This window comes from Hyalella azteca, unplaced genomic scaffold (genome assembly GCF_000764305.2).
Source record: "Hyalella azteca isolate HAZT.00-mixed unplaced genomic scaffold, Hazt_2.0.2 contig12444, whole genome shotgun sequence".
In the NCBI taxonomy this organism is placed as follows: Eukaryota; Metazoa; Arthropoda; class Malacostraca; order Amphipoda; family Hyalellidae; genus Hyalella; species Hyalella azteca.
Genome location: NW_025942403.1, coordinates 229,146 through 248,184, shown reverse-complemented (window position 1 = coordinate 248,184; position 19,039 = coordinate 229,146). Strand labels below are relative to the sequence as shown.

The 19,039-nt window shown below is 37.3% G+C and overlaps 2 protein-coding genes across 2 annotated transcripts; one reads left to right on the top strand and one right to left on the bottom strand.

The window, feature by feature from the left end:
- The first annotated feature begins 4,127 nt into the window (after window positions 1-4,127).
- On the top strand, window positions 4,128-9,420 carry LOC108676139. Its single transcript, XM_018164181.2, has 3 exons — window positions 4,128-4,281; window positions 4,813-5,029; window positions 5,297-9,420. Exons 1-3 carry the CDS (start codon window positions 4,210-4,212, stop codon window positions 5,413-5,415), a joined length of 408 nt encoding a protein of 135 aa, XP_018019670.1. The 5' UTR covers window positions 4,128-4,209; the 3' UTR covers window positions 5,416-9,420.
- LOC108676138 (alpha-(1,3)-fucosyltransferase C-like) lies at window positions 8,493-18,645 on the bottom strand. Its single transcript, XM_018164180.2, has 10 exons — window positions 18,436-18,645; window positions 14,966-15,042; window positions 14,056-14,259; window positions 13,595-13,670; window positions 13,149-13,309; window positions 12,638-12,766; window positions 12,138-12,263; window positions 11,696-11,878; window positions 10,490-10,648; window positions 8,493-9,371 (listed from the first exon to the last, which is right to left on the bottom strand). The coding sequence occupies exons 1-10, from the start codon at window positions 18,448-18,450 to the stop codon at window positions 9,149-9,151; spliced, it is 1,353 nt and encodes a 450-aa protein (XP_018019669.1). The 5' UTR covers window positions 18,451-18,645; the 3' UTR covers window positions 8,493-9,148.
- Between the last annotated feature and the right edge of the window lie 394 nt (window positions 18,646-19,039).

The following is a 19,039-nucleotide window of genomic DNA, read 5'->3' as shown; positions in this document are numbered from 1 at the left end:
CTCGACAATTTTTCAATTATTCATTGTTCATAATTTTGCTACGCGAACATTAATCGCTCCAGTAATTTAAATATAATAATAATTAATTATTTCTGATACCTAGATCGTCAATCGAACAACGCATTCCATCAATGTCGTCACCAGGTGCAGCGCTCACCAACTGACAGTAAATCATTAATCAAATCGAGCTTCGACGTCACCAAATTGATGAGATAAAATTATTATGAATTGATTCGAATATTCTGCTGCTCATATCCCTAGAGTTATGTTCCACAGTGGAATTATATGGAGAATTTTTCGGTAATTTCCGTTTAAGAAGCTAAATCATTTTGAAAATTCAAAAATCTTAATTGATTTTTCATTCAAGTAACATAAATAACCTTGAATATATACCAATACAAAAATACAATGAAATAATAATGTAAATTATCTATGTTGCTTATAAAATATCAATTTATATATGAATTTGGGAACAAATTGCTAATGGTCTGGAAGGTATAAAGTACTGTGAAATAATAAATTATAAATACTCTAATTATTGTATTCAAGAAAAATCCATTAATATGGGGATTTGAAAGCAAGAATTAGATTTAGAATGAACTTCTGTTTCTCGTCCATATAAATTGCATAAAGAGTAGAATTTGTTAACCTGCATTTGAGAATGTCAAATTCATTAGAATTCGTAAATTTCAGGGTGAAAATGCAGGAAAATTTCTATCGTGATCTGAGGCCATACTTTCAAAACTCGCTCGGTGAATGTAAGTACTTACGCTCTATTTTCTTGTCTATGATTGGCGAATTTTGCTTGAAAGGCCGTCAATGATTGGCTGATGAACTTACGATCTCTTAAATTTTTTTTTGAAAGTATAGGCCCTGGTAACGAGTTCGCGAGTTGATGATTCCGCGCGTTTAGCGTAGACCACGATCCTTTTGGCCGAGATCGTTAATCGCAGTCTTAAGATCTAGAGGGTTGAACAGGAGCTCTAAATTGTCACGTTTTGACGGGTAACTGCAAAGGATGGCCCTCTAAATCTCACAAACGCCCACAGGTACGGACTCACATTATAATTTCATTTCAAGACGTTAAGTCATCTTGTGATCACACAGCCCGTCTCATAGTCGTCTCAGTTTTCTCTTATGTTTTCATATCGTCTGCATTGCGCTGCGAGTTCCTCTCGTTACATGTAACGTAAATTTAAACCGTTATTTAACGTTAAAGTTAAACTAAATTTTGATTAAATTAATTTCAGTAAGGCTCAGACAAGTAGGAAGCGGCCGTTTAATGAATATAGAGAACGACACTGTGCCACGATGAAAATAAAAAAAAAATTAACTGATGCGTTTCCTTTAACAGTTTATGTTATTCATCCTTGACATATATCGTCTCTATATGCCACTTACAATGAGCAGAAGTTTTATTAAACATACACCGTAAATTAGTCAGACCAAATTACAGGAAAGTAAGTGGCGAAACAGATGATTGCGCCCTGGCCGGCGAGATACTATAAATAAAAGCATCTTTGAGATAAAAATGCTCTGTCAAACTCCTTCTATTTCTCCGCATACATTATAAATCGATTATAAGCAAGACGATAATCGGAAATTAAAAAAAATATACTCGTATCGTCAAGATGAGTGTAGACTTTTAAATTCTCTATACACGTCACTTGAAAGCTGGTTTAAAATAATATAGGTTTCATTTTTGTAATGAATTTGAAGTAAAGGCTTGTATATTCATTGATTTGTGGTCTTAATCTCTGAGTTCTAGGGAAAAAAGTTTAAAACGTGGATTTGATTGGAGAGCGTTTTGGTTAGTGCATGGAATTAATATTTTTTATTGTAGTAAAAAACGATTTTGCATGTAAGACTACAACATTTTTATCCATGACCCATCGATTGCAAAATTAACGTTTTCAAAATTTCACACATTTAATTCCATGCTCGCAGCAATTTCCTGCACATATAAGAAGAAATTATCTGCGTGCATATCCGTATATTTCAGAGAGACAGCTGTCTTTACCAAATGTTGTTACGCGAAGAAATTTCGGGATAATAGTGAAATGTTCTACTATTTGCTTCGAGCAATTAAGCTCTACGTAAATCCTATCTCAAGGGTGTAGCACGGAAAATGAGGGCGGCTAAAGAATAGAATAGAATAGAAGTGTCGGCGTTGAAGAAATAAGCCTATGGCCTGTTGCCGATTCTTGAACTTTTCGTGACTTGATTCACAAGGGATCCGGCCTTTGGAACCCGATCTTTCCATAGCTGACGATTGATTGAGATAGCTGCTGGACTTATTGCCTGGTCCGTAATTTGCTAGACATTTTAAGACTGAACATATGCTCCTGCATAGCTTCGTCTAGTCTGTTTTTGAAGATGTTCATACTCGGAGGGATTGAAATTGGACTTAAAAGTAACAAACGGCCGTCTCTCTCCTAATTAATTAGTGTAAATATGTATTATGTAGGTTGGGGTAAAGACTATGAAGGTTCAATATGTTTATTGATGGATTGAGGAATGATGGCGCCGACTAACACACTGTGTAGGTGATGGTCGTTTGAATTAAGTCATGACATAGCATGTCAATGACAATGACAGAATAGTATAAATCAATTTCGAAAAAATATTGATAGCGAGCGGTAATTCAGTTTTAAAAGTTACACTTCTAAATATGTTATTACATTATAAGAATTTATTTCAAGAGAAGAACTTGGCAGCTTACCTCTAGCATTTGGTGGCGCATTGAAAATTTGATTGAAATTCGGTAGCGCATTGAAAATGCACGTTCCTGACGGTCGAACGCTGAGTTGCAACAGGTGAAGTTAAGCTGTACAGCTGCCGGAGCTTTGATTAGTGATAAGTTAAATACAATAGACACCTGTACCCTTCACGCTCATCCTACGATTATATATGCGGCCATTCTCATCATAAGAATATTAAATATTATATTTTATATCAAGTTCATTTAGTTCATAAATATTTTTGTCCGCTAAATTCTAAGCATATATTCAGCATTACCATAAAAAAATTTCACTACAAAATTTTTACCAAGTGTGAGAAGTTATGAAAATGTAACAGTGCACAAATAATCAGAATATGCAATGTTTGTTCTTGCGCAATGTTTCTGAATAAATAATATATTTTTCACGCGGGTAGCTGAGGAACAAAACTAACTGTATTAACGTATGAATTATTGGGCAAATTCTGGCATAATGAAGCGAGATTAAGGGAGCTACATCGTCGACAGCCGCGCAACCAGCATTGTAATCATCATCCAAGTTAATAGTTTTGCATCAGCTATAACATCATCACTCAAGGTAATGGCGCCTGCAGAGCACTTGAAAAGCATCATCATGCACCTGCAAAAGCACCATCATACATGTTAATGTAAAGCACCTACAGTACCATCATCACACAAATTAATGGTATATAGCCCTTAGCATCATCGTTCCTGTCCCATTACATCATCGTTCCTGTTAATTTACAGCACCTACATTGGCATCATCGTTCCAGTTAATGTTGCAACACTGCAACATTGCACCTGCATTGGCATCATTACTCCATTAATCAATGTTGAATGGCAATTCTGAAATGATCGACTATTCCAGGCGATTTTATGAATTTTTTTCGATCGTTAGCTGTAAAATTCATTTACTTCGCAATATATTTCATTCAAAAATTATTCATTCTAACCGCTTACTTTGTATTAATTTTATAATTATTATCCACTATGTTTCAGTTTCAGTTGCCGAGTAAACTACAGGGAGAAAAATTACTGAATTATTATCCACTATGTTTCAGTTTCCTGTGTACATGTCCGAAAGAAAAATTTCAATTTGAGATCATCTGTGCATACTTCTTCGAAAAATATTTTCCCTTACTATTCAAATTTTATTTCATGTCTAAAATGCCGTTACACGCATCGTCAAACTATGCCGTCCAACAAAGAACGCAAATTTGTTAAGAGGAACACAAGTCCTATCTATAGTAAAGGAGTTTAGAAAATACATCGATGCAGATACACATTAAGATGATATCAAAAGTCAAGCGAAGATGTTTCAGATAATTTTTAGTTCGTGACGCAGGTGCCTGAGCTGAGGTCGACTGGGAACTTGGTTGCCGATGCAGTTGTACCGTCACTCGTCGCCTGGCAGCTGAACTGGACTGCGGTGTCAGCTGTAGTGCCGCTGTCAACCTAACCTTGCAAACATGGCTTGGACTAGGGCTATCACTTGCTTGGCTATAGCCTTGCTGCTGGTGCAAGTTTCTGCCCTAGAAGAAGTGAGTGTGTGCATACCGAAATGATGTGAGCGAGTGAATTCGATAATAGAGAGAGTGTGCACATTGCGAATGATTATAATGACAAATGTAAACAAGAAAGTTCTGCCATCATGTAATGATTGTGAATGATGTGAACATTCTTTTCGAACTGTTACAGTGGGTGCTAGAAGACCGTGTAATTTTAAATTTTAAATGAATACGAATCATGTGCATGATTTTTCATGAATATGCGCTAGGAAAAAATTATTGGTAGTTTAATTTTATTTCAAATAAATTTGATACGATTTGAATAACATGGTGGAGGAGGAAATTACAATGTCTCATTTATTGATTCAATAAATTGCATTATGATTTTTTGTCAACGTAATAAGATGTTCCGATTAAATAGTTTTTTAAAAATAAATAGCGAACCAAAGTCACAAAGAAAGTCCAAAATTTTAGTTTCAGAAGGCCAAGATTGAAGTTCTGTGGGCTAATTCATAGGCAAAAGATAAACTAATTAATGAATTTATACTTTAATTTTTTGAGCAGTTTGTGTTCAGGCACAACAAAATTTCGTACATGTTATCGGAGTGTGAGGACCCTCCGTATACAGTCTACGGAGAACTCCTCAAACTCACCCTCGACAGCGGAAGGATCGCGACGCGTTTCGCTCCGAATTCAGTCGTACAATTTACGTGGACCGAACTGATCATAAAACAGGAGCCCTCTTTCATCAGGTGTTTGAATCTGGCTGAAACCATTTCTGGTGAGTAAATTAATATAACTTTAGGAGAATAAAACATTAATATCTTGAATGGATGTAAAGGGTAGCTTAAATTGTAAATAATTTTTATTGCTACAATAGCATTTTTCCATTGCTCCCAGCACGCAACGCAGGCTGCTATTAAAATAGAAAAAATTTGTTCAAATTCCACTTAATAATTCGGAAATATGTTTTTGCGATTATTGTGTTCCCAGTATTATCGAATGAAAGACCTGAATGAAGACCTGAAATTATTATGTTTCACATCAGGAGCCAAGATGGTCAAGTATGTAAACAACAGATGCTACTATTCGACCGGAGTGTATGCCTCCACAGCAACACCGAGCTGTAGCTTGACTCCGTCTGAGGTCGTCTACATCTTCTCTTGAGGATGAGGCTGCTCGCAGTTAACATAAAGGTTTTAAGATTCCAAACCATTTTAAGCAGATGGTGCGCGTTTGAAAGTAATTTGATTGATTCACTAATTGCCAGAAAAAAAATCAGCCTAGTACACCGCCAGTGTCCGGTACAGTACCGAACCCACAACTCATGATATCTTCAATCGATCTAAATATTCGCATCCTAGTTAAATCAAGTCGATCTAATCGCATTATTTGAGTGAAACACATCTTAGTTTGTTTGAAATTTTGTTATTAAATGAGTTGCATAAAGCCTGATCTCCGACCGTCTCATTTGGCCTGCGCTTTTGGCGATTGCACGAGAGCACTTTACACTGAGTTTTCATCTATATCTTTCGTACCTATTTATTCAATGTTTGATGCACAATGACTTCACCATTTGTCGCTGTAATATGTGGCAACAAATAATGTTTAAAAAATAGCTGTTTATGTCCGAAATAAAGAAAGTTTTGTTCGACGCAAGGCTTCAATCGCAAGAAATTAACAAATAGGTTTCCTGTTTTAAATGATTTGCGTCGTTCAATTAGGCACCAATCAATATCCTTAACAGAAATGAGTGGTTTATAATCAAATATTGTTTACCTAAACTTAGATCCATCGCTGGTTAAATGTTATTAAAAATAAATTTATTTCTGTTACGGGTAAATTCATTCACTTTAGCGTTGCATTGCTGTGAAATTCATCACTGCTCATTCAAACTTACCTATCTTAATTGTGGTTATGCCAGGAGCACTGCTACCTTCCTTATTAATATGTTACTCTATAATGAGACACGTTTTGCCGCAGGCATTTCCCACACGGCCTTTGCCTTCACGGCTGTTTCTTTTCACGACCTTTGCTCTCACAGCCTTTCTCTCTCAGGCATTTTTCTCACGCCTGTTTCCTCGTTGATTTTTTGACGGCCATTTCTCCCACGACCTTTTCTCTCGAGCAATTTCATTCGCGGCCTATACCCTCACGGCCTTTTCTCTCATGGTCATTTCTCTCACGACCTTTTCTCTCGAGCAATTTCATTCGCGGCCTATACCCTCACGGCCTTTTCTCTCATGGTCATTTCTCCCACGACCTTTTCTCTCGAGCAATTTCATTCGCGGCCTAAACCCTCATGGCCTTTTCTCTCATGGTCATTTCTCTCGCGACCTTTTCTCTCGAGCTCTTTCAATCGCGGCCTATACCCTCACGGCCTTTTCTCTCATGTTCATTTCTCCCACGACATTTTCTCTCGAGCAATTTCATTCGCGGCCTAAACCCTCACGGCCTTTTCTCTCATGGTCATTTCTCTCGCGACCTTTTCTCTCGAGCTCTTTCAATCGTGGCCTAAACCCTCACGTCCTTTTCTCTCATGGACATTTCTCGCTCGGTCATATTCATATCTCTCACGGCGTTTTCTCAAACAGCCATTTTTATCTCGGCCATACATGATCTTTTCTAAACAATTTCTCACCAGCAACCATTCCTCTCAGATTTTGTACGAAGGCATAGAAATAAATGCGTTTTCTCACCTTATGCCTTGCCTCCTTTCTTTGCGTTATTTTTTCCTTTCTACCAGGCACTCGCATTGCGCATGATTAACTGTAACTTCTATGAAGCACGTTTGTGATATGTAAGTATTTACACCAATTGGATAATAATGTAACTCCATTTTATTGGCCTCTATATTGCATAGCAGTAATACGATCAATTATTATCAGTCTACACGACTAATCTGTGGTCATATTCAAGCTCATTAACCTTTAATGACCTGCTTGCAAACTCGATTAATTTACAAAATATAATATCTTAATTCAAATTGCGCTTAAATTTTTGCCGTGGAAACACAATTTTATGAATTGTACATTGTTCGTGTCATTGTGCTAGTCCCTTCTCTTGGATTAATTTTTTTATATGATTCTAAAAGATTATTGCGCCTTTATTTTGCTTTATATTGCACATCGTTTTAAGCACATATAATACGGTGCACAGCTTAAGAATTTTAAACTATTGAAGCCTATTTCAATGCACTTTTTCAGCCGGTGTTGTTTTTAATTAATCACAGGAAAATATAATCGAATATTATCATCTCGTTTTACGAACATAATCCGTCTTTTATTAAAAATAAGAAACAAAGCTAATGTAACAAATTCCAATTAAAATTAAGAGGTAAATCGTCCCAGAATGGTTATTTCAAATAATAATTTTTCACAAGCAATTTGTACATTATTAGTTGCTAGTTAAACGGAAGATAATCTACTGTAACTTTTTAACTAACCAATTTAGTTTTTACGTTTCGCTGACGTAAGCGAATACTTGCGATCGTAATCTGAAAGCACTCACCGACTGTGGCACTACAGGGAATAGTTCTCAGGGACGTCAAAATGACGTTTTATTTGCTCCTATTTCGTCCTACCTATTTCACGAGTTTTGAATAAAGATAATGAAATTAAATAAGGAATGAATAAAAAGTCGTTTGCTGGTGTGCAGTGAACTCAAAGTAAATAAGTTAAATGAGTGGACACATAACTCTAGTCACTTGTTTGCCGTGCATATATGTTTAGGTGACCGCTATTACTCACTATATAAAACTTTCATAAATTGTATACCAGCCATGCACAGTTTCAGGATTGATTCCTGAAGTTCATGAATAAAAAATTATTTGATAACAATATGACTGTAAAACAATCCATGCGAGTTTTATATAACTCTGAAGATGCATAAGTTTAGAAACTCCTCATGCTACAACTTTTTTCGTGTTCAATATCGTTACTGAAAACGTATACTTAAATGATCATAGTTAGAGTAGAGAACATAATTAAAAACTGTTTGATAAAAAAGTATGCCATTTCCATTTGCGTTCAAAAATTTCTTGGAGTTCAGCCTCTCTTTGTGTATAATATTTCGTACAATAGATGATAAATTATCTTTTCTGCAGACAACCCTCGCATATTACTTCAATTTAAAATCCTAAAGATTCTCAGCGATGAAACTAACGCGTCTTATAGAGAAATTTAAAGACTTACTAATTTTTAGACAGATGGTGAAACGTAACTCGAAGGAAATTATGACACATATGTCATACTTTTTAATCAAACATAATGATGAATACTTTACACAATTGTTTCAAATCTATCGAAATTTCCTTCTATAAATTACACCGAATTTGTGTCACTCAATTTATGTAACAGCACGACTATTTAAAACAAATAAAAACTTTTTCTATAACCATGCATTAAAATTGTCTAGAAAAAGTATTACGTGGTGAATAGAAGAAACATTCGATTTTTAGAGGACTATATTTGTACAAAGTTTATTTGAGACAAAACACCAGTTCCACCGCCCTCATTATTCCCAGTCAGAAAAGAGCGTGCGGCTCAAAGTGAATGGAATGTACAAGTGTGCTTGATCAGATAATTTCGGCAGCCTCGGTCATGAGGTCAGAGGCTCGCACTTGTGTCAGATAATTAATCAATTTACACGAATTTATCACGTGCAGCAGTAGTTCTAATTTAACAGAAATCATTTCCTTAAAAATTGCTATTCCGCCGGAAGCTTCAATGTTCATCTAGTTTTGATCACTGACAGGATACGTGCTAAAAACATTTAATCGTTGTTCTTATATTAACGTGAATAAGTAGTAATTGTTGACAATTATAATATGAGACAGAAAAATCGACTTGTGCATCATTGATACATAAATATCACGACAATAAAAATACAAAAGCTCTTGCTATCTCAATTTCTGGATCACTTCATCGCGCAAGAAGCTATCAATAACTCCGTCTTCAGCTGAGAGACAATTGGCCGAGTGTTGGGACCACTCCTGGAGGTTGCCGTGCACCCTCTTCTGCTGGTCGTAGTGCAGTCTCTCGCACAGCTGGCACCAGGAAATGTTAGATGCTGTGCTCTGCTTCATGGGGAAACTTCGCACTGCTTCACTGTAGGCTTTCCAACTGCAAATTGAAATAAAATATTTAATCAGAGCGAGAATTATTTCGTTTATACTTACGTTTTATTTTCCTTATTTCTGTATCTTATAACTTTTAGTGAATAAGAAAATTGCATTTCCTATGTCGCGAAATAATTAGGGTTTCAAAGCCAGTGAGAATGGTACGTATTTAGCAGCTTATCACAAGGTTTGTTACTCACTTGTGAATTTGTGGACTGTGTTCATATTTATTTTCCAGGAGAAAGAAAATTACAGCAATAATAAAATAATCTGACTGTACTCACCGAAAGTGTTCGTTGTAGGTGGTATTGTTGTTGAAATATGAGGATGACAGATTTTCTCTAACTGTAGTCGCTGAAATTGTTCGATATAGGCCGCACTGTTGTTAAAATAATATAGAATAGAATAGAATAGAATAGAAGTGTCGGCGTTGAAGACATAGGCCCATGGCCTGTTGCCGATTCTTGAACTTTTCGTGACTTGATTCACAAGGGATCCGGCCTTTGGAACCCGATCTTTCCATAACTGACGATTGATTGAGATAGCTGCTGGACTTATTGCCTGCTCCGTAATTTGCTAGGCATTTTAAGACTGAACATATGCTCCTGCATAGCTTCGTCTAGTCTGTTTTTGAAGATGTTCATACTCGGAGCTTCAACGATGCTATCAGGGAGGCTGTTCCACATGTCGGTGACTCGAAGCGAGAAGAAATGTTGTCGCATGGATGTGTTCCAACGCTGTTTTTTTAGTTATAGCCGTGGCCCCTGGTGTTGGTTCTTGTTTCAAATTCTAGTAATCCTTCTGGGACCTTGTATAAGCCATGAGTATATTTGTATACTTCAATGAGGTCCCCACGCAGACGTCGATAATGGAGGCTTGGAAGCTTCATAATCTTTAATCTTTCCTCATAGGACTTGCCTTTCAAGCCCGAAACTATCCTTGTTGCTCACTGTATGATATCCTTCTGCTCACTGTACATACCGGAAGTGTTCGATGTCGGCCGCATTGTTGTTGGAAAAGGATTATGACAGCCATCCACTAACTGTACTAACCGAATTATTCGTTGTAGGCGGTGTTGTTGTTAAGACAGGAGTATGACAACCTTTCAATTACTGTACTCACCGAAAGTATTCGTTGTAGGCGGTGTGGTTTTTGTCGAGGTAGAGAAGGTAATTCGCCAAGTGACGAATGCTTGGGAAGTCCAAAGCGTTGATGTATGAGTGTGGTGGGGCAATCTTCTCATACTCTCCAAGGCCGTACACTACCGGCAAGATATCCAATCTGTGATCAATAAAATATACGAGTGAAAACTGCATCATAAAAAGTATCAGTGTAGGTAATCTATTCATGTTCAAAAATGACCAGCGAAATATTAACATTACAGAACATAAGCCGTGCAACACCGCAGATTTCAGCAGATAATATTCCCTAGAAGCTGTTTAGTGAAATTTTGTATTATTGTAACTCATAAACGTGCCTTGATACACAGAATCCTTCCCAACAAGAATAAAAGCATAGTTTATGTTGTGTGTGCCCGTTATTTTTTCTGTCATGCAAGCACCACGGACCACCTTGCCACATGATATGAAAATAGTTAGTTACGTGACACTTAGTATTACTCAACAGAGGTAATTTATTATTCAAAGATTCTTCAAAAAAAAACACAAACACATTGTTAATATAAATTTATTATAAATTAGCTTCCAATTTAGTCAAAAGCTCCTAGCTGGTCTATAGAGTTCAAGCCCCTTGGAAGTATTCCTACTGTGTTGAGGTTATAGAGAACTCTATAGCCAATCCGTCAATATCGAATTATCAGAGTCGTGGGGCCATTGCGTCTGCAGGAGACCCAATCGAGAAGACTTCATCGGGACCTCGGCCCCTACTGAAACCTTCCAGTCTCTGCCGGGACAGGAAATGTCTTCTCAACCGTCAATACTTGTTGACCAACCCTCTGTTTCAATTATTCCAAGAACCTCAACACCTATCCTTCTTTGTTCTAATGGTGCCTTTTGTAATATTTTTGTTGTAATTTGTTACCAATCTGAGGTTACTCCGAGATCCGCGACGTTTCTCTCGTTCGTAGTGATACTAACGCTGCACTTCTTGGTCAGAGTTAAGAACGGCGGCAAAAGTGGGACTGGCTTGGACATATCTTTTGTGAATTTCATGTTCAATGAAATAGTACCAACTGCTACGCTTTTATCTACAAGACCTGAAAGTAAGGAATTGCTAAGAAACTCACCTTTCGAGGATTCTCATGGATTACGTGTCAAACTTCCGGCAGATCCAAAAGGAACTTTTCGGTGATTAGCGCGTTACACTTACTTCAAGATTGCGAAAAATTTCTCAGTGATGTAATCATCGCAAAGGGAATTTTCGAAGCTCAGATAAAATTTATAGATTTTCGCTGCTCGAGGGATGCACTCGCTGTCGTAGCGCGGACATTTTAATGTGCCGCATTCTCCGTAGACGTCGACTTGCATGTACCGACTTAGTCGGTCTACCAATCTGAGGAAAATATGAGAGGAATGAAAAAAATCACGAATACGTCATGAAATGGAGAAAATAACTGTTTTTGACAGAAATTCATAATGATGTCATGAAACCTTGCAAGAAATCTTCCTCTACAACGAAAGATGTTATTTTTGTCGGAGTTTGAACATAAGGATTTTTGCATTATAAGAGCGTCAGTATCTAATTTACTAAAACTACTTAGGCTACGAAATTTCCAGTAAGCCGATAAGAAAATGTCATTTTAAAATCTCACAATTCTCTTCCGCTTCTGGTCTGACAATGTGACACGAACCAAGTTGCCATTTTTGTCTTGCCATGAGTATAGTCTTTTGTTAAAGCATCAATCCGGGGCTCGGGTAAGGTAGTAAATGAGCCGTACCTGTAAAACATAAATATTTAATAACATTCACAACAATCATTAAACTATAATCTGATCCGTTCATTGCTTTTATTTAAACGGCAAAGTTTTTAGTTTTGTTTGCACAAGCAAACAAAGACATCCGGCCATTGGACTTTCAGAACTGGCATCACTGCCGCGCAGTTATCATTATCATTGTAATTATTCATTGACAATTGACAATAATCATCGACAATAATTGTAATTATTATTGCCATTGATAAACTTTACCTTCCGAGAAACTGCACCTTAAAGACGCAATATTTTACTACGTAGGTGTATTTGGTTGATAAATCGTACTTGTTCCAACTATTTACATCATTTTTGCTAAAAATAAATGTTTATTGCTCACTAACGGATGGAAAATATCGGAGTCTTCTCGAAACGTCATCGTGTAGTTGAATTTGCCTTCGACAAATTTCACGATCGGAGGTTCCAGTCCTGGTGGCTCCAAAAGGAAAAAAACATATCGTGTAGCTGGAGATCTGGAACAAAAATTCGGTACCGGTAGTTGTAAAATATTCATTGAAACATGACTCACTCTATTCAGATAAATCTTAGTCTTTCACAGGAAATAAAGTCCTCCTCGTGTCAGATCTAATAGTAAATGAGTAACACATATACTGTACGTCCGGTTCACAGGAGCGGGCAAGAAATTGAACTTTACACAACACAAGTGCTGGATACTTATATATACCATAATAGTCTGCTTAAATCGCAGGTTCGTCAAGAATTTAATAGCAAGTTCTACGAAATTTTTGAACTGATGATGGAACTGATCTCCGAAACGTCTTCATTGAAGATATGGTGAATTAACTTGGTGTTTTATATGCTTTTAAATTCTTGATGAACTGGATAAACATCAACCTTCTGTAGGGTATTGAGAAGTCTTCGGTGTCGGGGCGCCAGACGAGAGCATCCCAGGCTTGGTAGGGCAGCTCGCTGCGGTTGTTGGTGATGTAGCAGCGGTCGACGGGGCAGCCGGCCCGGACGAACGGCTCGTGGCCCACGCCGAAATAGTTGTCGGGCTTAAAAATAAGTACAATGAGATTACCATACTGATGTGTTAATGCTGCAAAACTGCAAATATTTTAAGTAGCAAGCGATAAGAAGTAAAAATAAATACAATGACATCACAATACTGACCAGTTAATGCTTCAAAACTGCAAATAAGTTTTAACTAGCAAGCGATAAGAAGAGGATGTCATTCAATTCCGAACGGATAATAAGTTCATGATGAATGGTGAGACAACGTCCACATAAACTCAATCAATAAATGAATTCTTATTAATAATTGTGTGCAAACAACTCACATGATTCCAGAAGAGTATTTTCTTGAGTGGCTTAGTCTCATTTGAATCTTTTTCTTGCTTCAGTAGAGTTCCTGATCTTAGGACAAGAAAAGTCCAGTTAAACAGTTATTAAACGCGGATAGTTGTTAACTACCACAACTACCAACTAATACTGTACATTAATAATTATTTTGGACATTCTTAATTCTTTTCTCATATCACATCGCACTGTCGTAAAAGTTTTAACTTATAATAGGAACTTTAACAAATTGAAAAATTGATATTTAATCGTGGCGAATCAAATTTGAAATCCAAACGAAATATATTTGGACTAAAAGTTGCTGAAAAGAATGAGCATTTACCACCATTTTCTGCATCAATAAAAAATTGTGCAGAAACTTATTCGAAGCCTTTACGTTAAATTTCAGATCTTAATCTATCTAAATATGATCACCTGATAATACTGTAAAACTTTCACTTACAACACAGTTACAGATTCTTTTAGTTCTTCAGGTTTCCTTTTGCTCATGGCATCTCGTACGAGCGCCAGCCACGTAACGTTTTTCAAATCCAATGAAATTTCAAAGACATTGCGCGTAGAAGGCGACTTCGCGGCGCTCCGACTGTCGCTCAGTAGCAGGTCTTGGAGCGACGTCTTCTCTGGGTCTCCATCTTCTTCGCCCGTACTAAAAAATTAGTTAACATGAATATTTTGTTCTGCGTCTATATTTGTAACATAATAGAAGGCTTGATATTTGTAATGTAATTATAATTAAATCGGGTGCTTTATAAATCATCATGAGCATTGCATTCTGAAAAATCTTTGAGTTTCATGCTTGGAGGAAAATAATCATTAGATCGATCTGATATTTCGATCTGGGCTCCCACTAGTGTTGTCAGTCTCATATGCAATAGCCAGTATGAATGGGCCTGACCCCTGCTGTTCTATGATGTAAGTGCAACGTTACTTACCTTTACGAATCTTACTTGTCAACTGTTATATATTTCCTCTGTTACTGTTATGTTATATTGTTCCGTGTTTCGTTTATAAGTATTTTACATTAGTCGTTATGTTTCCAGGTAACTGGGCATTTGTTCAGTAAAGCTTGGATAGCGCAAGTTTATTCGATCCTTTATCCCTCAACATAGAACTTGGCTAAAATTAAAAAGAGAGCGAAAACGAGAGTGAAAGTGTGCTGAAGAGTGAAAAGTATTAAACAAGAAAACAATGAGCACCTCTGAATATTAGACTCACGAGTTATCAGGAGGAGGAAGCCTGGAGCTCGTTATAGTATAATCTAACAGACGATTGGTAATAATTATGCCTATTTGGTGGTGATCAGTGAAATTTAAACAATTGATAAAGAGTTATCGTATAAGGAAGAAACTCACATTGCAGGTGGAGCCTCGTCAGGGTAAATATACACACAGAAGGCGGCCAAGCAGCACAAGCACCACAGGGAGACGTGCTGGAATGGAGAGCAATCACTGATAAACACTTGACAACATCGAAAATTTTCATTGTTGTTGCAAAAATTTTCACGTAAAATGCAGGAAAAACTCGGGTTTTTGTTAATGAGATCCGCAAAATTTTTATATTTTCTCATGGGGCAGATTCGAGTTAAGCTCGTATCAGCGAGTTTCGTTTTGCGTTCATACGGTTGTGTTGCAAAAATCGCATTTGCTCTAAATAAAATGTTCCCATCCTATTAGAAATAATATGGTCGTTACAATTCCACGATGTTCCCAACAAGAAATGTCAATTGACATTCTTCTGAATACGATGAAGTTTTAATTTGTTAATATATCAGGTTATCCGCTAATATGTAGCATTTTATATCAAATAATGCGCTGAAAATTAGCAAATTTATTTATCTCGTTTGACTTTACGAACGGGTCTCATCATTGCCAAATTGACTTTTGTTAGGTAGTAAACATTGAACCAAGCCTTCACTATATTAACACTGCACCGCACCATGCGATGAAATATTAGGCAGTGCTATGCAGTGATATTCTGAGCTATGCTGTTCAATGCTGTGCTATGCTATCTTGTGTTATGCTGTGCTGCAGGTGCTATAAAATGCTGTGTTATGCTCTGCTATGCTACGCCATTAAGTGCTATGCCGTGCCATGCATGCTGCGCAATGCTGAGCTATGCTGTAATATGGTCTGTTATGTTAAATGCTGTGCTATGCTGCGATAAGCGACACTAACCTGTATAAGCTGTATTTGCCTCATGGCGTTCACCGTGAACATTGTTTCCCCGCAACAACTGGTCAACCTGCTACGCCAGGTCAGGCTGCAACTCCTGGTTAACCTGCTGCGCCAGGTCGGCCTTCAACTCCTGGTTAACCTGCTACGCCAGGTCAGGCCGCAACTCCTGGTTAACCTGCTACGTCAGGTCGGCCTTCAACTCCTGGTCAACCTGCTACGCCAGGTCAGGCTGCAACTCCTGGTCAACCTGCTATACGCCATATATTAGCTTGCAACTCCTAATTATTTCATTAATTAACCTGCTACAGCCTGCAACTCCTGGTTAGCCTGCTACGCCAGGTTAGCCTGCAACTCCTGGTTAACCTGCTACGCCAGATGATTTGACGGCGACAAATCGAACCTGCTGGACAAACCTGTCAAACTGGCCGAACCTAACGGGTTACCGCATTCAACCTCCAGAGTTTTCTAGCAAATTGTGTCTAGCGTGAGAATGTGCTTTTGCAAGTGGCTTATAGATGCGGTCACGAAATATGGCGGAGAGGTCAGCAAAAGATTTCGAGAAAACGTAAGGTTAGTTTCTGAGATGACATAACGTTGCTCTTTTTGCGGTAAATTTGTATCCTGTGGCAATTTCTGTTATGCTAAATTGTAAATTGAAACAAAAAAATCTAAACGTAAAGCTTGATAAGAATGTTAACCTTCACTTCTTTATGGTGACTGACACTCACGTCTCGCTCCTTGAAAATTCTAACTATTTTTAATTTCTACAACATGACATTTCATTACTTTTGAACGGGGATTTTTTTTTTTTTTTTTTTTTAATCGAACATAACGGGGATTTTTTTTGACAGTCGACTAAAGGCGAAATACGTAACCGGTTGGTCAGGGCATAACTGGTTTGACGAGCGAGTTGAATCGAAGGAAGACTTGCCGAGGGCGATTTTTCATTATCTACGTCATTCGTTGTTGTTCATCTCAGTCTAAAGGATCAACTTGATCAAAGTTCAATTAAAATGGGGAAAGAATCACTGACACAGGAAGGTTTTATTCCTATTGTTTACAAGAAACAAAGACTGGAAGTAGTTATAAACTTGCCAAGATTATCTATTTCTCCCTTGTCTAAGATAACATTTTCCGAATTATAAGTTCATAATTCGATCGTTATTCGCAAACCTATCATAGATTGCCAGACAAATGTATTTTACATGTAATCCCAATTATCCATTGTGCGTTCTTGGATATCTATAATTACTCTTGGTTATTAATGCCAGATTTTTTCTTTTCGATCAATCGCTCTGGGCATACCGAGAACAAACAGTTAAAAAAACAGTTAAGGAATTTAGTCCTCAATGGTTCATGCGATGAATAATTATTGCATACTTCACAACACATGTACAGTTCAAAAGGCAAATTAAATCGTGCAAATATCAATCTGCTCCCTACTTCAATTGAAGCTAATTTCTAGCCTACCGATCATCGTTTTCTGCACGGATCCCTAGTGAATCAAGTCACGAAAAGTTCATGAATCGGCAGCAGGCCATGGGCCCATTTCTTCAATGCCGACACTTCAATTCTATGATCCATGTCCGAAAAATGAGCAAATTTGCTTTTTAAATGTCTATAGCCAGAAAAACATTCAATTTAACCAATGATATCAGTAATGATGATGCATAAAAGAAAATGAAGCCTCTTGAATACTAATAAGCCTCTTGAATACTAAAAAATGAAGCCTCTTGATACTAATACATAATACCTGACATATATTGGGCTCTTAATTTTTGCAAAATGATACCAATAAGTTCCCGATTTTGGTTCTTGAATTCTTCGGCATTCCTATCTAGGTTGAAATATGTTGAAGTAAGTTAGAGTGATATTACAAAACATAATGTGAGGAATATTACAGAACATAATGTGAGTAATATTACAAAACATTAGTGTGAGTGATTTTACAAAACATCGGGATCGATAAGCAAGCGATCGTGCCTATACGATCGTACGCCATTAAGTTAATTCATTCAAGTTGTTTGTCAATAAAATAAATGGGACTCGCGTTCGATTGATATGTAAGTGAGGGAACGTCTTTCAGGAGCTACTTAACCATCGAATGGAAAATTTGATTAAACTACAATAGGTAAACTAATGTTTGCATTTATTTGTCTACAAGCACCGTAGTTATTTTCACGCATTTATGTGTTTAATCCAGTTTCGAGTGATGTGCAATTTATTGTAATTTCTCGGATAAACACTTTTTTCAATATCTAGGCTGAAAATTATGCTGCTTCTATACCAATACAAAGAATCCTCTGTCAGGTAAGGGTGGATAATGTATGAATGTAAGCCTTTTGAAAGGCATCACCGCAGACCCAAGCTTCTATAAATATAAATGCTCAGGCTTATATAAAATGTATCACTAGCACTACACACGTTATCCTGTCAAACCTTTCAACTCTGCCTTCAGAAAGGCAGAACTCTGCCTTTTCGAACTTAGCCTTCATATTACTCTGCCTTCACAAATATCCACAAATTAACTCTATCACGTATGAACGATTTACGACTTTGTTATAAACCGCCATTATACCATGAATGAAAGGGAAATCGGTTGATCAATCATAGTTTTAAGATCACTTGAAGTATTAAAGGTTATTTACCAATATTTGAGCCATCCACGAGTAGTCGAGGTGCTGCGCTCGCTGCAAGCTCGAAAGACGGACTGAGCTGCTGCCGAGATGACCTGCAGGATTCTAGTCGCAGAATTTTGCTCAAGTCGACTGGCGCCTGATCGAGCTCTACAAAACTGCCCTGTACAGGGACTCGACTGTCTTGCAACATTAATTAGTAAAATGTATCGTTTATAACAGATTTGTGTACTTGAAATTAATTTATCCGCGAAAAGAGGACGGAGACCTCCGTGGGTCTGACTGCTAACAATAGCTGGGAGGACCAGCCATAGAATCTCACAGGCGAAAAACGAAAAGACAATAATTATTCTACGGAAGTGATTATCGTGCCGTTAGGTTTAAAGGAATTTCGAGGGCACGTTACACATAAGTTTAATAGCAAGCCAAAAATAAAAAGACAAAAGAATGGATGAGAATTGATAGAAATGACCGATCACAAGATTCATAGGCATGGACAAGAGAATACATAACAGAAATGGAGAATGAAGCAAGGACCTCGGACGCCTGTCTAACAAAGCTAGAGGAGCTTATTTTATCCTATTAGCTCACCCCCCTCAAAAAAAAACATGTAAAA

What these genes read in the sequence shown, in the direction of transcription:
- LOC108676139 (XM_018164181.2), top strand. Translation starts at nt 4,210, where the DNA reads ATGGCTTGGACTAGGGCTATCACTTGCTTGGCTATAGCCTTGCTGCTG. An exon ending in AAGTTTCTGCCCTAGAAGAA is followed by an intron (nt 4,282 to 4,812) that starts GTGAGTGTGTGC and finishes TTTTTTGAGCAG; the next exon opens with TTTGTGTTCAGGCACAACAA. An exon ending in TCTGGCTGAAACCATTTCTG is followed by an intron (nt 5,030 to 5,296) that starts GTGAGTAAATTA and finishes GTTTCACATCAG; the next exon opens with GAGCCAAGATGGTCAAGTAT.
- LOC108676138 (XM_018164180.2), bottom strand. An exon ending in AAATACTCTTCTGGAATCAT is followed by an intron (nt 13,310 to 13,594) that starts GTGAGTTGTTTG and finishes CTTATTTTTAAG; the next exon opens with CCCGACAACTATTTCGGCGT. An exon ending in TTCTCAATACCCTACAGAAG is followed by an intron (nt 12,767 to 13,148) that starts GTTGATGTTTAT and finishes TTTTTGTTCCAG; the next exon opens with ATCTCCAGCTACACGATATG.